Consider the following 17444-nt stretch of genomic DNA (forward strand, 5'->3'; position numbering starts at 1 on the left):
CTTTGGGAAAACAGCTGGGGGCTATCCACATCTTTTATTACAATTCCGACTAAGCAATGATGCATCCAAGAAAACTTCGTTTTCATTTGTTTTATTGCAAAAGCACTTCATTATAAATGGTTTTAAAACATTATACATAGCTGTTTCAGTTTCTGAAAGTGGTGTTTCTCCATTGACTAAAAATCCCAAACCAGAAAATCCCTTCCACGCTTGCACAGGTCTTTTCCTCAGAAACCAGGCTATTTTAATACCCCGATTTGTTTCCTTTGCCTGCTGGATAACCCAGGCACCGGTCACGTAACCGGCACTTGACGAATAGGGCTGGCAGTTACGTCCCAGTCCCAGGGCTGGGCAGTGCTGCCAGGCCTCTGTGAGCACATACGTGCGTGCACGCACTTAGCGTTACTGTTCCTTGTAGTGTTTTCTTCTTCTCTGTTCCAAACTGACTGCAGAGGAGACCCTGAGCTGTTGTATTGTTCTCTTCCATTAATGCGCTGCTTCCTACGCCTCAAGGCCGCTTTATCATCAAGGGTGCTCACCTGGGAGGCAGATACTGCTGCCCACACTCTTCTGAGCGTCTGTTTGGATGCCAGAGAAGATGCTGCGTCCTACCAGGCCTCTCAACTCAGGGGCCACAGAGCATTTCAGAAACCGCACTCCCTCTGAGCTGAGCAGCCTGTAATGGGCATAAATAGAGCAAGCACAAGCAACCTGTGGCTGGACTCAAACCAAGTAATGTGGAGAGCAGCTGCCGCTGTGTGTGACTGAAGACATTCCTTCAACCAGACTGAAAGAGATGAGGAAAGGAATGCAACAGCAGTGGGAAAGAAAAGTGAATACTGAAGTGAGCAGATGCGTTACCAGCCTGAAAAAAAACCAAAAACCCCACCAACAAAAACAACCCTAGAGAGAATACAGAAGGGGATCAGAGCAGAGAATCTGTGAACATCTGGAAAAAAAGAAGAGCTCTACCTCTGCGTATACTTTCTCTGAGTTCTTAAGGATGTCTGGCCAGCCAGCCGGTGAGAGCTTGGTACCAGGGGTTCAGTTCTGCACGGCTGTGCGGGCACCCAGCTCATCTGTCGGAGGATGAACCGTCTTTATCCCAGTTGCCAACTGCTTGACTGTCTGCTACTCAGGCTGAGCAGAGTGGCAACATCATTATGACCAGCCGCTCCCCTATGAGGTAGGTAGTTTAACTGTGCAAGGACCATTTGTCCTTTCAATGGCACATCAAAGCCTTACCATCAACCTCTTTAAAAACCTGACATAAACATCAGAAAACTAAGCTCTAAGCTATCTAGAAAGGTTACCCCAAATCCCAGTACCTGCTTCTGTCAGAGAACACCTAATATCCCAAGTGAGAAAACAATGACCACCTACCAAAAAAAAAAAAAGGGGTGTGTGTGTGTCATGTATCTCCCAGCTGAGTGGAGCTGACAGTCTGTGTACCTTGCCCACAAGTACAGAGGACTTGGTAAAACGTCCAGTAAAATTAACAGAAAGGCTTCTCATTGACTGAATGGGATTTAGGATCATTCTGAGACAGGTAGTAACTAAGTCCCAAATGCTAAGAACCCTCTTCCAGCGACGAGCACAACTACCCCATTATAGCCATAATCCAACATGCTACTTCACGTTCTTACAGTGACGGCATAACCGGGTCTCACTGTATGGGAGCAATTTCAAAGTTAGCCTATTGCCGTTCTCTGTCTTTCTAGTGTGAAGGATAAGAAGTCTGAGAGAACAAGAAAGAAGATACACTGATCTTCAGATTTCCACAGAGATCAGTTTGAGCTGAAGAGAAAAACAGAGAAGTCTCTACAGTTCTGTTTTCAGCCGTTCAGAAGTGATCTCGCTGTAGCTCTTCCTCCTTTTCACTTTGTAAGTCAAGGCTTGGGAATACTCAGACAGCAGATGCTCCCAGTAGCAAGAGACATCCTCCATCTGCAAGTGCTCGGTGATGAATTGGCGTCCCCTAGAGACACACGAGGCACAGTCAGAGCGAATTTCCAGTTCCTACAAGTCTTTAGTTTTGTTTTATATGTATATCAACTTTCACTCTTCTGTGTTTCAAATGAAAAACAACATACACTGCTCTGTATCGTCTATTTTAATTTCACACTTCTCATTCACGCTCACAGCTCTGACAGTTGCAGTGCTTTTGTTATCCTCAAGATGGTATTTGTTATCTGGGATAATAAAAATCAGATTTCACAGCTCAGATACAGCCTGAGCAGCACTGATGCATGCTGCTTCAGAAGCCAGTCGCTGCCAGCCCGGATACATAACGCTTATAACGCAGACACAGTTCCCGGGGGCCAGCTTGCCTCATACCGAGACTAAAGCTCTCAACTTCTGATAGCTTGCAGTGGGGTTCCTGACATGGGTCACACCTGAACCAAAGACCTAAGCATACAATCTCGTTCTCTGGTTCCCCCTGCTTGTTATGAGTTCTCCAACCCTCCTGCTGTTATTGTAGAGGATCAATTATACTGCACCCTACTAATACTAGGCTGTCTTTGATAGGTAACCCCTTCGAAAGCTGCGTAAGAAAATGCTTTGGAAGAAGACTGTCTAGTAGCCAGAAAGGACACACAACTTACCTTTCTGAAATTTCTTGTGCTATGGCATCATTTTCCTTTACAAATTGCAACAGCTCCCTAAAATGAAGACCAAAAAATGCTATGAAACAACTAGCTCAAAGGAAAACATTGACCCTCAGCTAAACTATTGCAGCAGATGAGATTAAGGATCTACAACCAAGCAAGGGACTGGTGCTCCTCATTTCAGAGCACAGAAGCAGCCTGCCATTTCAGTTGTTGTGTATCAGTTCTGGACAGCATGCTGAAAATCTGGGAGCTAACACATTTTTGGCCCAGTGATACGTTCCTCTTTCCCTCATCTGTGCTGCTGCACTTATAGATTTAAGTGCCTAGTCCCTGCTGATTTCAGCAAGGGCGACAGACCTCCATAGCCCAATGAAACTGTACTAAGTAATACGAGCAAAGGATTCTCTGGGGTCAGTAATAAAGAGAAAAGAACATGACCTCCAAGAGCCTTCGCCTGACGCCTGGGAGTGCAGGCACTTCTCAGTGTAACACAAACCAAACCGCCTTCCCACCACCAGCAGTGTTTTCCTGTGGCATGCAGTGCTCTGCTGAGCACGCTTGGGGTCTCACACCTGATGTCAGACAGGTCTGATCGGACTGGGATGTAGTGGACCCAAGGCTTCAGCTGGGGGTAGAAGAACTCCAACCACTCTTCTCCAACATGAAAGACAAGTGAACCACACAAGAAAAGGTGTTTCAACCGGAAACTGGCAGCCACTCCACGGAAATTAAACAGATACCTTTAAGAGGAGAAGCAAAGAGAGGGACCTGATTACACCTGGCATTTTGTGAGGAAATGCACTAAGACACCAGGCTTCAAGTAGCCTTCCCTCACAGGTAGCAGCTGAGGGGTCTCCCTCACCCTGAGCCAAACACCTGTCGCTAAAACAAAGGGAAGGCATCTGTTTGAAGCTCCTCACAGGAAAGCCGAGATGAAGTTAAGGATGTGCTAGGTGAGTTTCCGCTGCCTGTCAAAGCTGAGGGAGAAAAGTCAAGGTGTGTTGCTTTACCTCTGATAAAGACAAACCAAAAGAGGCCTCATGGACAACTGCCAACAAGGCACGGAAGGTCACAACATGGCTGCTGATCCTGTGACTCTACTCTGTTACCATGAGCAGCTTTTTCCCAATTCTCTGTTGTCCTGCAGTGAGCTTTTTTGTTCGTTGTTCTGCTTTGACACATCTATCTCAGCTGGGTTTTTGTTTTTCTTTTTTCCTCTAGGATCCTGCTTTAATCTGAATCTAATTGTTTCATATTAACTTGGGAATGCAACCCTCGGAGGTTAAACAGGCTAGCACACAACAGATGGACCTTACAGATAACAAAGAATCCACAATTTTGTTTTCAGTATTTTCTGCCAAGTTAGTAAAGTGGGCTTGACTGGGGGGGGGGATTTCTCTTAGCAAACTGTACCTCAGAGGGATGTTTGCTTGCTTGCTTGCTTTTTCAAACCCACATTTCCCCAATTATATGGAAAGCTGTTTTTCCTGTGGGTAAAACCCCTCAGTACATATAAATAATCTTTGAAGTCAAACATTTTGGGCTGGGGAAAGGGAGTTCTTTAATTAAGCTATTTTGGGTGAGATGAGGATTATATATTATATATTATTTTGGGTGAGATGGGAATTACAGCTAAACTTAGTTCAGCAGTAAGTGACAGGGATTAAATCTGAAATTATTTTGTATTACCTAGGAGCTCAAGGCAGGGACGAGGAGCTCGTTGTATTAGGAACTCCACAAATACATGTAGAGATGTAACAAGAACAGTGGTCTGGAAGCGAGGAAACGCCTCTGCCCAATTCCAGACAGAGCTCCCACCATCCATGACCTCAGCCAAGTCACTGACGGCTGCTCTCAGACAGCCTGCTACAGCACCTGCACCAAAGGAAGCACCGAAAAGTTCATGTTGACCCTACCAGACCCTGGGCTACGACAAAGGTGTGTGAGAATGTCTCAGCCTGTACTGTATGAGGGGCTCAGAAGGCATCAGGAGTTGGGAAGACTACGTGTAACAGAAGGGAGAAATCTGGGCAACAGTCTAGTGAAATATAAAATGAGACAAGTCAATCACATTTGCACAAAAACACAGATCCAGCCAAATGAGTGAGTTCTTCCATCAGTGGATTCTAGCTGATAGAATTGTACCTAGGTAATTTTAAAGCAAAAGCAAAACATCAGACATACAAGCACATACACACTAAGAGTTTTTTTACACAGAAACCCACAAGAATACTACACCAAAACCCCCTCCCTAAAGCAGTTAAAAGATAAAAACCTTTGTAAATCAAAACCACATTCTCCCAAACATGATATAATGTATTAATCAATACTGCATCTGCTCAACCATAGTTCTCTCTCTTACTACCTACATCCAGTGGCAACACTTGCCCCAGAATGCATATTAAGACATGATTCTTTAGTTCCTTCTGTTTTTGAAGACAGTAATGCTATCACTGTAGTATGGAAAAAACAATTTTGAACACACAGCTTGGTACAGGAATATAAAGAAAAATTGTTAGAAAGCCTTTTTGATTAAAATAAAATAAAATTTTCGATCTGTACATTTATTAGTGATCCAAGACCTTTACTTTCCCCAAAGCACTTTATTTCTCCTGATCTGACAGGGAAAAGCTGACACTGAAAGAGGCCATGCTAAGCTCCTGACTTTTCAACTGCCTTAAGTCTGTGCACAAGCTTTCTTGCCTGCATCGAGCTGGTTACTGGAATTAGACCTTAGACTGTGCAAGGCAAGAAATAACCCATAGTCCTTGAACAGCTTTACTAATCAAAACTCTTACTTGTATTTGCAGTGATCAACCAGCGGAATTTCCTTTGCAGGAGGCTTTCCCAAGGTGTCCTTAAATTAAAGAGAATTAAAAAAAAAAAAAAAAATCAGTAAACTTTATATGGTGATTTCGTTTTTTTTTTTTTTCCCTTCTCAGTTAGAAACAAAGTTGAAGTCTCCAATCCCTCCATTCGCAATTCTGCAAAAACATTCTCTGGTGGGCTTTTGTAAGCATTATGAAGAATTCCCAGCCCTTCAAACAAGAAAAAAAGTTCAGTAAATTACACAGTGCCTGTAAGCAAACACCAGCACAAACACATTAAATGATAATGTTTAGTTGGCAGCTACAGAATTGAAACCAGCTTGGGACAATGGGCTATGTGAAGCCAAGTGTAACCAGATTAGCCAAAACTGTCTGGAGAGAGCTGGACTGTAGACTAAGTATGGAACTAAATAGTTATCAGCAACAGTTATCAGAAAGTTATCAACAACAAGACCAAGAAATAGAGATGACAGAAAAGGGCTTAAAAGACTGACACCACCACACAGACATCTTGGGGATAGAAGGGGAAGAGTTGGCTAATTTTGTTGTAATCGAAGAGGAGGAGATCGGCACTGGTTCTTTTTCTTACGTGTGCTGGTTTCCTTGAACAAAAAGTGTAGACAGAAGAAAAATGTTTGGCCTGCCAGGCTCTAAAGACTCCTTCCTTTCATCCACCAGAGAGATGTAGCCATCAAGGGAACTACAAGCCTCCCCTACTCTAGAGGGCCACCCACAACTCTCCAACAAGACGCATCTCAATCATCAAAGCCATCTCGCAACGCTACCCTTTCTGGCCTTCACACTCAGGAGACAGACAACACCCACACACCTTCTCAGATTTCCAAGCCTGGTTTTTAGTGTACTCAGCATCAACGAGTTCTGGGTTTTCTCGGGACAGCAGAATGAGGGGATCTCTCTCAGGGCTCGTTCTGCAAAAGAAATGCTATCAGTAATTGCCAAGCCACATGACCCAACACAGCTAACAAACTACAGGACTCAAGACCCTGGGGTCTTCATGAGGCTAACCTCCTTATGCGCCCCGAAAGCATTTTGAAGTGCCTACTATACAGTGTATTTCTGGGCAAGGGTATACTAGCAGAAGAGAGTGAATTATATGTCTTGAAATTATTTAAGGCCATGTTTCTCTATCTCACTTACGAAATATTTAATAGTATCATTTAAGCAATACCCAGGAGAGATCAGCAGAGATGTTGTTTCCTTCAGGTCTTATCTTCATGGGTGCCAAATACTTTAACTCCCTTCTAAGTCAGAGAGCGAGCGAAGAGATGCTAAGCATCTTCAGCACTCAATCCCTCTGACACTAACTTAAAACACTACTGATAAACAAGGTTGTGACATCCCTGAGACTCACTCATCATCATCATCTCCTGAGCCTACCTAGTAAGATATCAAACCCATCCCTATTGGGGATGGAGGAGGAACAAAAAGAAATAGAGTTTAATACTGTTTTCAAACTGTCGCTGGAGAGACAGCAAAAATAATCTACTCTCTTGTCCCCCACCACTCAGGTAATTTAACGCAAGAATACTTGTTGATTCACTTGCATGACGAATAAAGTATTCACACTGGCAAGAAGCATACACATCAATATCAAATCTTTAAATTTGTATCACGCACCTGCAGTTCCCTTCACAGAAGAAAACAAGCTGGTTCCTAAGTGTGACAGTTTTACTCATTGAGCAATAACGTAGCAAATCCACCACAACTTCTGTTTCCAATATTAGATTTATAATAAACTAGTTGCAAATGGCAATTCTTATGGAGAATCACTAATGGTGAAATGCTGCTGTACAAAATATCTTGCTTTCCTTACTTTTAAAAAACACATTCAGGGTTACATCTGTTTAGGTCTTGGAGATACAGAAACTTCTGTATACAGACAGCTTTCGCATCATTTTTTGCTAGAATCTCCTGCTATAGAAAAATATGCTCACCTGGATCCTCGGAAATATCCTTTAGAGATTTTTTTCATCCACGGCCATTTTTCTGCAGATCTGAAAATATTGTTTATATATAGCAATAAATGATTTAATATAACCATGAAACAGTGCTCTCATCAGTTTTCACAGCATGATCTCTTTTTATCATTCTTCATTTTTGATGGAAATCACTTTCTTCATTATAGCAGAAAAAACTCTCAGCCAGGTCCAATGAAACAGGTTTTCCTGTGAATATTGTGTTTAATGCAACATGACATAGGCTACTTTTCAGAATATTTTTCATTCAAAACAATGAATTACACACAAGTCCCTCAGCAAATCTTTAAGGGTATTAAAGTTTACCTAAAGTTTGAATCCATTTTTTGCATTGTTGCTTTATTTTTCAGTACTTCATTGAATATGGATAGTGCAAAATGACTAGTTTCTAACCACTGTCATTTCCCATTAAAAAAACCCCTGAACTATAGCAAACAAAAAAACCTGCCTAGTGTTGTGCATTTAAAACACAAGGGTTCATTCTTTTCCCAAATAACTTTGATTTTAAATCTAAAAAAGTCCTTCAAAACAGCTGTTCATGTTTTATTTCTGTCAGTGCAGTCACCTACCTCCCTTCAGGGAACTTTTTGTTGCACTTTTTTGTTTCACTTGGCTTGATTATGTCAGTCCTGATCCCCAAACTGATCTGCACAGGTCAAGCTCTGCATCTGCTTGTAACCAGTGACACAAGTGGGGCTCACTGGGAAAGGAAGGATAACTAAATGCTTTGGATCTTGATTATATTTTATCGCATTAGGCTTCAGCTATGACCAATCCCACAGATCTTCAGATTTTAAAGAGGGAAACATTCAGCCTCGCATTCTGATGGCAAGTGATTGACATCAAGGTGATTTTTCTTCTTGTTACTTTTCTACGTTCACTCACTGTCACACACCTTGTCACTCTCCATAGGAAACAGCCCCTTATTCTGCTAATAGTCAAAGATCCTGCCAAAAGAAAGACTCCCAGTCAGAAACATCTTCTGTCTTGCTCTCAAGCCCAGTAATGACTCTTGATTCTTGGGAATGAGTCCAGGTTTCTCTATTGCACAACAATACTCAAGTAAAAGCAGATCTAAAGAAGGCTTTCCTTTACCCTTCCAGAAGCTTACACAAACATCCTGGCTCATCCCTGCAGTGAAAAAACCACAGCTCTTAGAGATGTAGTTGGAAACAAAGGAAAATATTTCCATGTGTCGGGGAAGATTTCTGCAGGCAAAAGATAACTGCTGCTTTATTGACAAACCCTATCCCAGCAAAAAATGATAGTAATCTGGCCCTGACAGCATGAAGAATGTGCATACTTTGTCCTCTGCATTCCTTACTAAAGTGTTGGAAACAGAGAAGCTAATTATAACTTCTAGTTACATCATCCAAGGTTTCCATGGAGAATTTTCATGCAGCAGTTAGGCTGTATGTAGTTAATGAGAGGCAGCAGGACAGATCACAGGCCAACAGACCTGTGGTCTTAGACTTTAATGTTGCCCTAATGCTACCCAGTGCTAGACGGCTTTTACTGTGAGTTTGTCTTCCATTAAATCTTCCCTTCCACATAACCATTTCCAAAACATACCTCCTGAGGTCCTCTCTCATGAGGTCCCAGCGTCCTAAACCTGTTGGGTAAATTGGCCAAACAGCTGGTCCTCCTTCCCAAAACGTCCAGGCAGGATACATGATATCATTGTATTCAGGTGTCTAAAGAAAAAGGAGAGTAATGTAAGAATAAGAGTAATACCTACTTCAGTTTACTGACTGAGCTCACCAGTAATGAACGCCCCTTCTGGGAGTTCTGTCAGCTTTCTCCGTTACTGTCCTATGAGCAGCCAGGATAGCTTTCAATAATTTAAAAAAGGCTGTGTCTTGCTGTGTGACAACACGGGACTTTCATGTTAGAAAATAACAAAAAAGTTCCAAGGATCAGTAAATAGCAGAAGACCTGAGCTCCATTCACCTTTCTAAAGACTTGTGTCTACGTGTAGCTACCAATGTTTTCTACTGATCATAAGTCGAGGCATTATTATCTCCTCTGAAATAGAGGCACTTCTGGACACTTTGACATTTAGACTTTCAACACTTCAGTTCATTCCAGCCTTCCTAAAGTTCACTTAAAAATTCAACAAATATTGATGTCATGCAAGAGTTTCAGTTCCTCAGTCCTATTTGGATCCTTAAATTTCCATTTAATCAGAGGGAATACCAGCACTTAAGACTAAACTCTTTCATGAAACAAGACTACAGGTCACTTCCTTATACTAGTAATAAACTTTTATCCAAATTATCCATCTATCTGTCACCTGAAGATACAGGAGAGAGTCCAGGGCCACCAATGTGATTACAAGGCTGGTGCCCATGATCTATAGAGCGTGTGCTTCTATGATCTGCTCCTTCTCAATCTTGCTATAAACAGGCATTGATAACAAACCACGACAGCTCCACCACCACCCCAGGGTCAGCCCTGCAAGATGCAGAACTGGACAATCCTGCAATCCTTTATGCTTCCAGCCTTAGAAAGCACCCTGGACCAGCGTCCTGGAGCCTCGCTCAATTCTGGTAGGGACTAACACTGGCTGGTTAAATGTGAGCTGTGCTTGGGTCACCAGGTGTCAGTTAAGGTTAGGGCTGAGGTTACAGTTCAGATGCGACCATAGAATTCAGAAGGCACCCAGTGGCAGGATGATGAATATGGCTGCAAAGATTAAACTCCTGCAACCTGCTCTGCATCAGTTTGGGTTCTGCTGGCTAGAGTTAAGGCTGTGCGATGGTCAAGGGGCAAGACAGCTAGCTCTACTACAACATCTGGCAGTGAATATGGTTCTTGAATGACAGTGCTTGCAATGCTGTACTGAAATTCTAGAGAGAGTTTTAGGATGGCTGGGGAGTAGCCAATAGTTACAGATTGTGTTACGGTTCAGACTGCATGAGCTGAAGACCTGAGTAAGATGCTACTACAAGTTAGCCAAAACAGAACAGGGCCTGAACTAGCAAGAGCAAATGGTTTATTACTTCTTTTTGCAACTTACTGTCTGCTGGGCTTCCTCCAAGGACAGAATCACGATCAGGGTTAGGTAACGAGGGTGCAGGATTTCTGCATGTTGGGCATACACTAAGGCAAAGCAAGATTACCTGAAGCTTGAGGCATAATGATATTTTGTTGGAAAGGATAAGACACTACGCTACAGTCAGGTTTCACAATGGGAGGGCTCTCCAGCATGGGAACAGAGACACAGAGAATGAACGTCTCTGTGTGCATGCCTCTGCATGTGTGTGCATGTTGGGAGATGGAAAAGGGAATCCAGGGGAAAAAGGTTCACAGGAGACTAATATTACAGAAAAGAAGAAACACTTATCTGTGCTACCAAAAAAGAGGACTGAAATATCCATATTAAATGAGATTAACTGTATGACAGCTGACTGATGATCAAAAATCCTTAACAATGCTGATAAATTACAAATACGATTTTAACAGAGGCATTGTAGCAAATGACAGTGATGCTGGCACGTGTCCCATCCAGCTGTGCATCATTCCACTGTGGCAGAGGTACATTTTTTGACCTAGCAGAGGAGCTAATGGGGAGAAAAAGTGTTCTATTGAATAAATCTGCAAATCTGTCTGCCAGGAAACTGGAAGCGAAAGAAAACAAAGAGCAATAAAGAGCAAGCAATTTTGACACACAGAAAATCTGTGGGGAATCATCCTCAAAAACACATTCCCAAAAGAAAGGAGGACATGCATGTCTCAGCTCTTAAAGGTGTGCGCACCTTACTGAAGGAAAAGATTGGAATAATGGGTTTCATCCACTTGGGGACCTGGGGATAGTCTCGCACATTGATCACCATTTCCATGTCAGGGAGGCGGTTGATGATCCCCAGAAGGAAGTGCTCAACTCCACTGCATCTATGGAGAAACGACATATGGCAAAGAGCTATAAGAAGGCAGAACCCTGCAGTCTCCTGCAGGCCTTTCTCTGCACAGGAGCAGAAGAAACAGTGAGCCTGAGTCATACCATGATGCAGGCTGGGAACTGCATACAGCAGCCTCTAAGCCCCCACGCAGTACAGACACCAGTGAAGCAACCCCTCCTGTTACGTCTGGCCTGACCTGCAGCTTTCTCTGGGATCCCACAATCAACCAACCCGTGGTAGTTGCACTGCAGTGCAACAATGATGCTTACCTCTTGCTACATTTAAGCCTCATACATAATTTCCTAGGCTTCTGCTCTAGTAAGGAATTCAGACCTCTGAAATACCATTGTGCTCAATCACTTTCAACTTAGCAGAGCTGGCAGTACTTCTGAGTCCCAGCTAGGAACACAAGATCTTCTGCACAGCTCTTACCTTGCAGGGAACAAGCAGTCCTGCTCACGGTACAATTTGTTCTTAATGATTTGGTAGTGCGTCCCAAGCTTCCGGCTCACCACATCTGATATTGTCTCCTTGGAAATGCCACCTCGAAAAGGAGCAAGGTCCTGCTTCCAGACACTGAAATGAAACAATCAGTCATTATTATGTACAATAGGGAGGATACCGTGCATTAAATTACTGCAGTATACAGAACAGACTTTTAGCTAAATCAAGCTCCATGTAGCTTCCAGGAGTTCTGCTGCATGTGGCATAATAGAGAATTTGATTTAAGTCACTTGGAAGAGCTGTTACTCAGAGACTCAAAGGTCCAAGCTTCACTCTTTGAATATCTATGGGCTGCATGCCCAAACAGAAAGCCCAGCACAGGACTCTGCGGCTAAATCAACATGGACAACTCTAGTTACTCTCCCAGAAAGCACCTTACATACCCTGGGCAAGTTATGGATAAAAGCCTTCAACTCAGCCTTTGAGTTGCAAAGCTTGTGCTCTGGCCTTCCACAAATGATGGGCCACACCAAGACCAAATTACTCACACAACATCATGCTATTTAGATATTAAAAAAGAAAGTAAGAGCCTAGTCACAAGGAATAGCATCACCCAATAATGCTGTCTGCGGTGAAAGCCAGCCCAGGAGGACAGGCCTATGTAGCACGTGTTCTGTGACAGCTGCACGGCACCAGTGAGCTCCAGGAATGTAGTATGAAAATATAAACCTAATGAATATAAGAACATACAGAAGGAGGATGCAGTTTATATAAATTTAGTCTAAAGATCCTCAGATCTAACTGCTTGGAGCATTTAACAACACTGTCAGATTCTAAGAGCCATGGTGACATCGTCCCCACTTTTTGATAGCCACTGCATCAATGCCTTAGTTTAATACAAGGCTGTTGGAGTGATCCCACTGTGAGGGTGCTCAAACACTGGCAGAGGTTGCCCAGAGTGGCTGTGGAGTCTCTATTCTTTGAGATACTCAAAGCCTGACCGGACACCGTCCTGGCAACCCTGCTTGAGCAGTGTTGGACTTCATGATCTCAAAGAGGTCCCCTCCAACCTCCAGGATTCTACTGTTTTGAAATCAGGTGGAAAACCGTTAAACATAAAGAATTGCCCCTGAAATGATGGGCTGACCACAGGACAAGCAGTCTGGCAGAGACACAAAAGTAATGAGCTTGAGAACAGGAAGACAGTTGCAGTTTTATGGCACATCCATGTCATTGTAATCTAAGCAACAACGGAAAGGTAGTAACAAACAAGTTAGGACCTTAAGTCCTTGGCCATTGAGTCACAGAAGACTAGACATAAGTAGAATATGTTATATGGGGAAAAGTTTTGTAATGTCCATCACTATAGCAGTGCGCCTTAAGAACCCATTAAATGAACTACCGCTGTAGCAAAAATTAGTTTTGGAGAACCATAGCAACTGTAACCTTGTGTTACTATTACCTATCATGTTCTGAAGCAGGTATGGAGGTTGTAACCACTTGGGAAGATGTCCTTCCCAAAGGTGAGGAGGAGATGGTGGAATGTATGTTTAAAGATCAGGAGATATCTTCAGGCTGTATCTGAATTGGAACTGAGGAAAAAGACTGGAAGGCTAAACTAGGAGAGACCTTTCCTCATCAATATTTCAAGAGCAATGAAGATCCAAAACTCCAGAGTGTACAGTTGCCTGATATGACTCATATTAAAATCTGATACAGCACTCATCTCACCCCCAAAATGAATGAGCACATCTAGTATTTATTAAATAGGAGGCTTAAAATTGGGCATCTGTGTTCCTGCCTTTGGAATCCAAATCCTAAGGACAAAAGGGTATTTTGACTCTTCCCTGTATTCCCTCTTCCCCTTTAAATAGAAACATTGCTTAAAGATATCAGAAAAACCCAGTTCTACAGTCCCTACCCACATTACAGTGATGACCTACGCACCTGTAATATTCTCCGTGCTGAAGTCATGCTCTACCAGTGGGAACAGAAGGGAAGTCTGGTCTGGCTATGTCTAACACTTGTACCGCCTACAGTGGTTTTGCATCCATGTGTAAGTCTCTAGCTCTCTGCATTAAATCACCATAGGAAGATTAGGCAGAGTGCTGGCATTTTGCATAATGCTCCATAGTTATACTAAAAAAATAAACAGGACTTGTGTCTTCCTGAAAGAGCTCCCCTTGGATCATACTTTGGTCATGTGAAGATCAGGTATCTAAACATCCACTGCCACTCCAATTCTCACAAGCAGTGAGCTATATTCCCTAGAAAGAGCACTTCTTCAATTCTCCCCTCCCCTCTTCCACTGGAAGCCCTTTCCAAGCACAGGGAGTGAGTAAAGTACAACACACTACCACACCAAACAAATCTGTGTTCTTTAATAGCCTTTCTAATCTAGCTGTTTTTAAATATTTTGCACATACTCGATTTCTTCAACTTTTAAAAGCCCCGGAGAAGGACTTGTTAGCAACATTGCACTGAGAGAGAAGGCGGAAGTGGATTGTTAACAAAGAAATATCATCAACTGTGTATGAGTTTATTGTGTGATCATATATGAAATGCTGACATAGCATATGCTGCTCTATCATAGAGGACAACAAGAATGACCAGTTTGCAGGTGGACACACCTTCTATTGGAACTATGGAGGGCAATCTGTTTCATACACTGCCATTGATTACCTCCCATTTGCAAGCATCGTGAATTCTGATGGCTGCAGATGTGACACTTTAGAGCCCAAATATTCTATAACTAATTCCCATCCATCAGTGCTGGCAAAAGTATTCCCTGCCATAGCCAGAGGCCTGTGCAGTCAAAAGGAAACCGGTCTCTCACCTTTGGTGGCAGCTGCAATTCTCCTTTACACATGGCTTATAGACTTCCACAGCTTTCTTAATTTGGTCAGTTATAGTTTTCCATTTAGCATCTAAAATACACAGGAAGGAAAAGTCAAAGGAATTAACCCATTAAACTACCAGAGCAACTAGCGGGAGCTGAACATAATTTCTGGTCCAGCTGGCAATAGCAACACACCAAGGTCCCACAACACCCTCCAGTGCTGCTCCAGCCCATGCAGCTCAACGAGAGCGTGTCTAAAGCAAGCGGGGGAAAGAAGAGCCATCACGGGCAAGGAGAGGGGCCACCCAGCTGAGGGGGGGCCGGGGAAGGGGCAGTGGGTCGGGCACCCCGCCACGGTCCCCGGGCTGAAAGGGAAGCCGGGAGGAGCCTATCGGCTCCTCCCGGCTTCCCTTTCAGCCCGGGGACCGTGGCGGGGTGCCCAGGATGCTACCCGGCCGGGCGGAGGAGGAGGAAGCGGGACCCCCTCAGCGCCCTCACAGGACATGCAGGCTCCCGCCTGGGCCACCAACCCTCCCCGCCGACGGCGAAAGCGCGTCCCGTTCCCCTTCCCCCGGCAACACCAGCACACACCCCGACGACACGTAAGGACCAGAGCGTCGCTCACCTCCCGGTCCACCCGCCACGGTTGGCTCCAGCCGCCACACGACGGTCACCGCCAAAACCCACAAGGCCAGAGCCGGCCGCCCCATACCGCCGCTGCCAACACCGCCCTGCGCATGCGCGACTCTCCGCTGGTGGCGGGGGCGGGTGATGCCCTAACCAAAGATGGAGGCCGTTGCTGACAGCCCCGCACAAAGATGGCGGCGCTAGCAGCGGGCGTTATGCCGCGGTGCTTGATGGGAACTGTAGTTCTCGCTCTGTGGCGGCAGTGTTCCTCCCCACTCAATGGATGCGTGTGGGGGGACCCCCGCGGGAGCCACGTCGTGACCACAGACGGCTTTTGTAGCTTACGGAATAAAGGTATTGGGGTGTGGGGCTACAGTAAATGGGGACTGTGCTGCAAAAATATCCACTGCCCAGAGAAGGTCTGAGTGTGCATCTGTGATAGTGCCTTCAAATAATCTCCTAGCCACACTTGTTTGCAGCTCAGGAGGCCCACGAGCCTTATGCAGGTGTGGCCCTCACTCCCTTTGAGATTGTTTGGTTTTTTTTGAGGGGGAACTTCCCTGGACACCTGAATTCATCAGTTTGTCCAACCTGTAAGAGGCTCCTTCTCCTGGCCCAACCTCTTGCTGTTGCCAAGGCCTGATTCACATTGATCATTTAGCATTAAGTCATGAATCAAATTGTTATGGTATAAAGGTTTTGACTGATTTGTATAAACTTCTCTGCAGCTTCAGGGATGTGGACTGCAAGAAAGAAAGGAAACAGCAGGACTGAGAATTGGAGGTTGAGTGCCATCAACATAATGCGTAGGACCTTCTCTTTGCAAAACAGTTTCTAAGAATACAGTCTTCAAAACTACCTTCCGCTTGGTGTTTGAGTCAGCCTTCAGGAGACAGGTTCATTAACCCAGTGCTGGATGTAATAACTATGCTGATAAGCAGCCAAATTAACGTAAGTAAGAAAGAATGGGGCTAAGCAGACACTGTCCTGATGTGAATCCAGCCCAGTCGATTGATGTTTTGTCCCTAGGTTGAGTGTGGGAAGGCCTGTCCCCTCTTTGTGAGGTCTATGTATTCAAATGTGAACACTAAAACTTCATCTTTCCTAGCCCAGATCCAGCTTGGTGGTTTTGGATTCCAGGAGGAGGTGTTGTGGCTGCTTGTTAATAAGAAGGAGCCACATTTACGTCAAGTTTGTACCTACAGCGTGAAAGCTGAGTAATTAGCCCCAAAAGTCACCAACTCAACTTGTCTTAAAGGTTTCTTTTGTGTGAAACTGAATTGGTCCTGTAGGCATCCCCGTGGGTTTAGATGGAGAAATAGTTACTAGAAAACAGACCAAAGAGGAAAAGCATGTGCTGAGAAGGAGCATGAAGGTTTCCTGAAGACTGATAAATTCTAGAGACTGGTAGTCCTGCAAGAGCTGATAAACTCTGGGCACCAACTGTCTGCTCAATCTGTGCAAGGCCACAAGCCAATGCTGGTATCAACCATGGATCGTGTGACTGTAGGGCAGTGGCTCCTATATGCAGACAAAGACTGCAGGATTATGTTGAAATAAATGACTTTGAGGGACTTTCTGAACACCCACTTGGAAGCTGCCAGTGTGTCAGCACAACCCTCTACTGAGTATATATACAGCTGGGGTTGTCGTCCAACTGGGTAACTGGGTGACTGTATGAGTGAACTATGAGGGAATAAGTGAATCTCATGTGTATTATCTGCTATTAGTAGTAACAGTTTCCTAGAGTGAAAATCTTGAGTACTTCTGGCTGTCTCATTCTAAACTCCTGTTGCACAGCCAAAGAATTTTTAAGCAAATCAGGGGAATTAATCCTTTCTTTCCATCTTCTCCTAGAGTCCCTCTGTCTTCCTTTTGCTTTCTGCATAGGGTCTGCTTTCTTGCTTTTCCTGTACAGTCTCTTTCACAGCTGCAGTAGTCATAGATCCAAAACTGGATGCTGGTCCGAAGACTCCCCCAAAAGTGTGAACCTTAAGTAATGTAAAAGCAAAAATTGCCCATATGCTTGTATATCTATATTTGCCTCTACATGGCTAATCCAGCCATTATTTCTAGCACAGTCTTCCCTCTCAACTTCCAGACCAGATTTTCCTGCTTCTTTCCTGGCTGACTGAATAGAGACATCAGCGTGCTGTTCCAACACTGTTTCTGGTTGTTTCTCACAGCTCCCCACT

At 44.1% G+C, this 17444-nt stretch overlaps 1 protein-coding gene across 1 annotated transcript; it reads right to left on the reverse strand.

Moving 5' to 3' along the window:
- Nucleotides 1-75: 75 nt before the first annotated feature.
- POGLUT1 (protein O-glucosyltransferase 1) lies at nt 76-15386 on the reverse strand. The gene is made up of 11 exons (XM_075768967.1): nt 15248-15386; nt 14620-14710; nt 11772-11915; nt 11196-11331; nt 9010-9131; nt 7396-7455; nt 6270-6369; nt 5411-5469; nt 3185-3352; nt 2607-2663; nt 76-1978 (listed from the first exon to the last, which is right to left on the reverse strand). The coding sequence occupies exons 1-11, from the start codon at nt 15330-15332 to the stop codon at nt 1822-1824; spliced, it is 1179 nt and encodes a 392-aa protein (XP_075625082.1). The 5' UTR covers nt 15333-15386; the 3' UTR covers nt 76-1821.
- Between the last annotated feature and the right edge of the window lie 2058 nt (nt 15387-17444).

This window comes from Balearica regulorum, chromosome 1 (genome assembly GCF_011004875.1).
Source record: "Balearica regulorum gibbericeps isolate bBalReg1 chromosome 1, bBalReg1.pri, whole genome shotgun sequence".
Classification (NCBI taxonomy): domain Eukaryota; kingdom Metazoa; phylum Chordata; class Aves; order Gruiformes; family Gruidae; genus Balearica; species Balearica regulorum.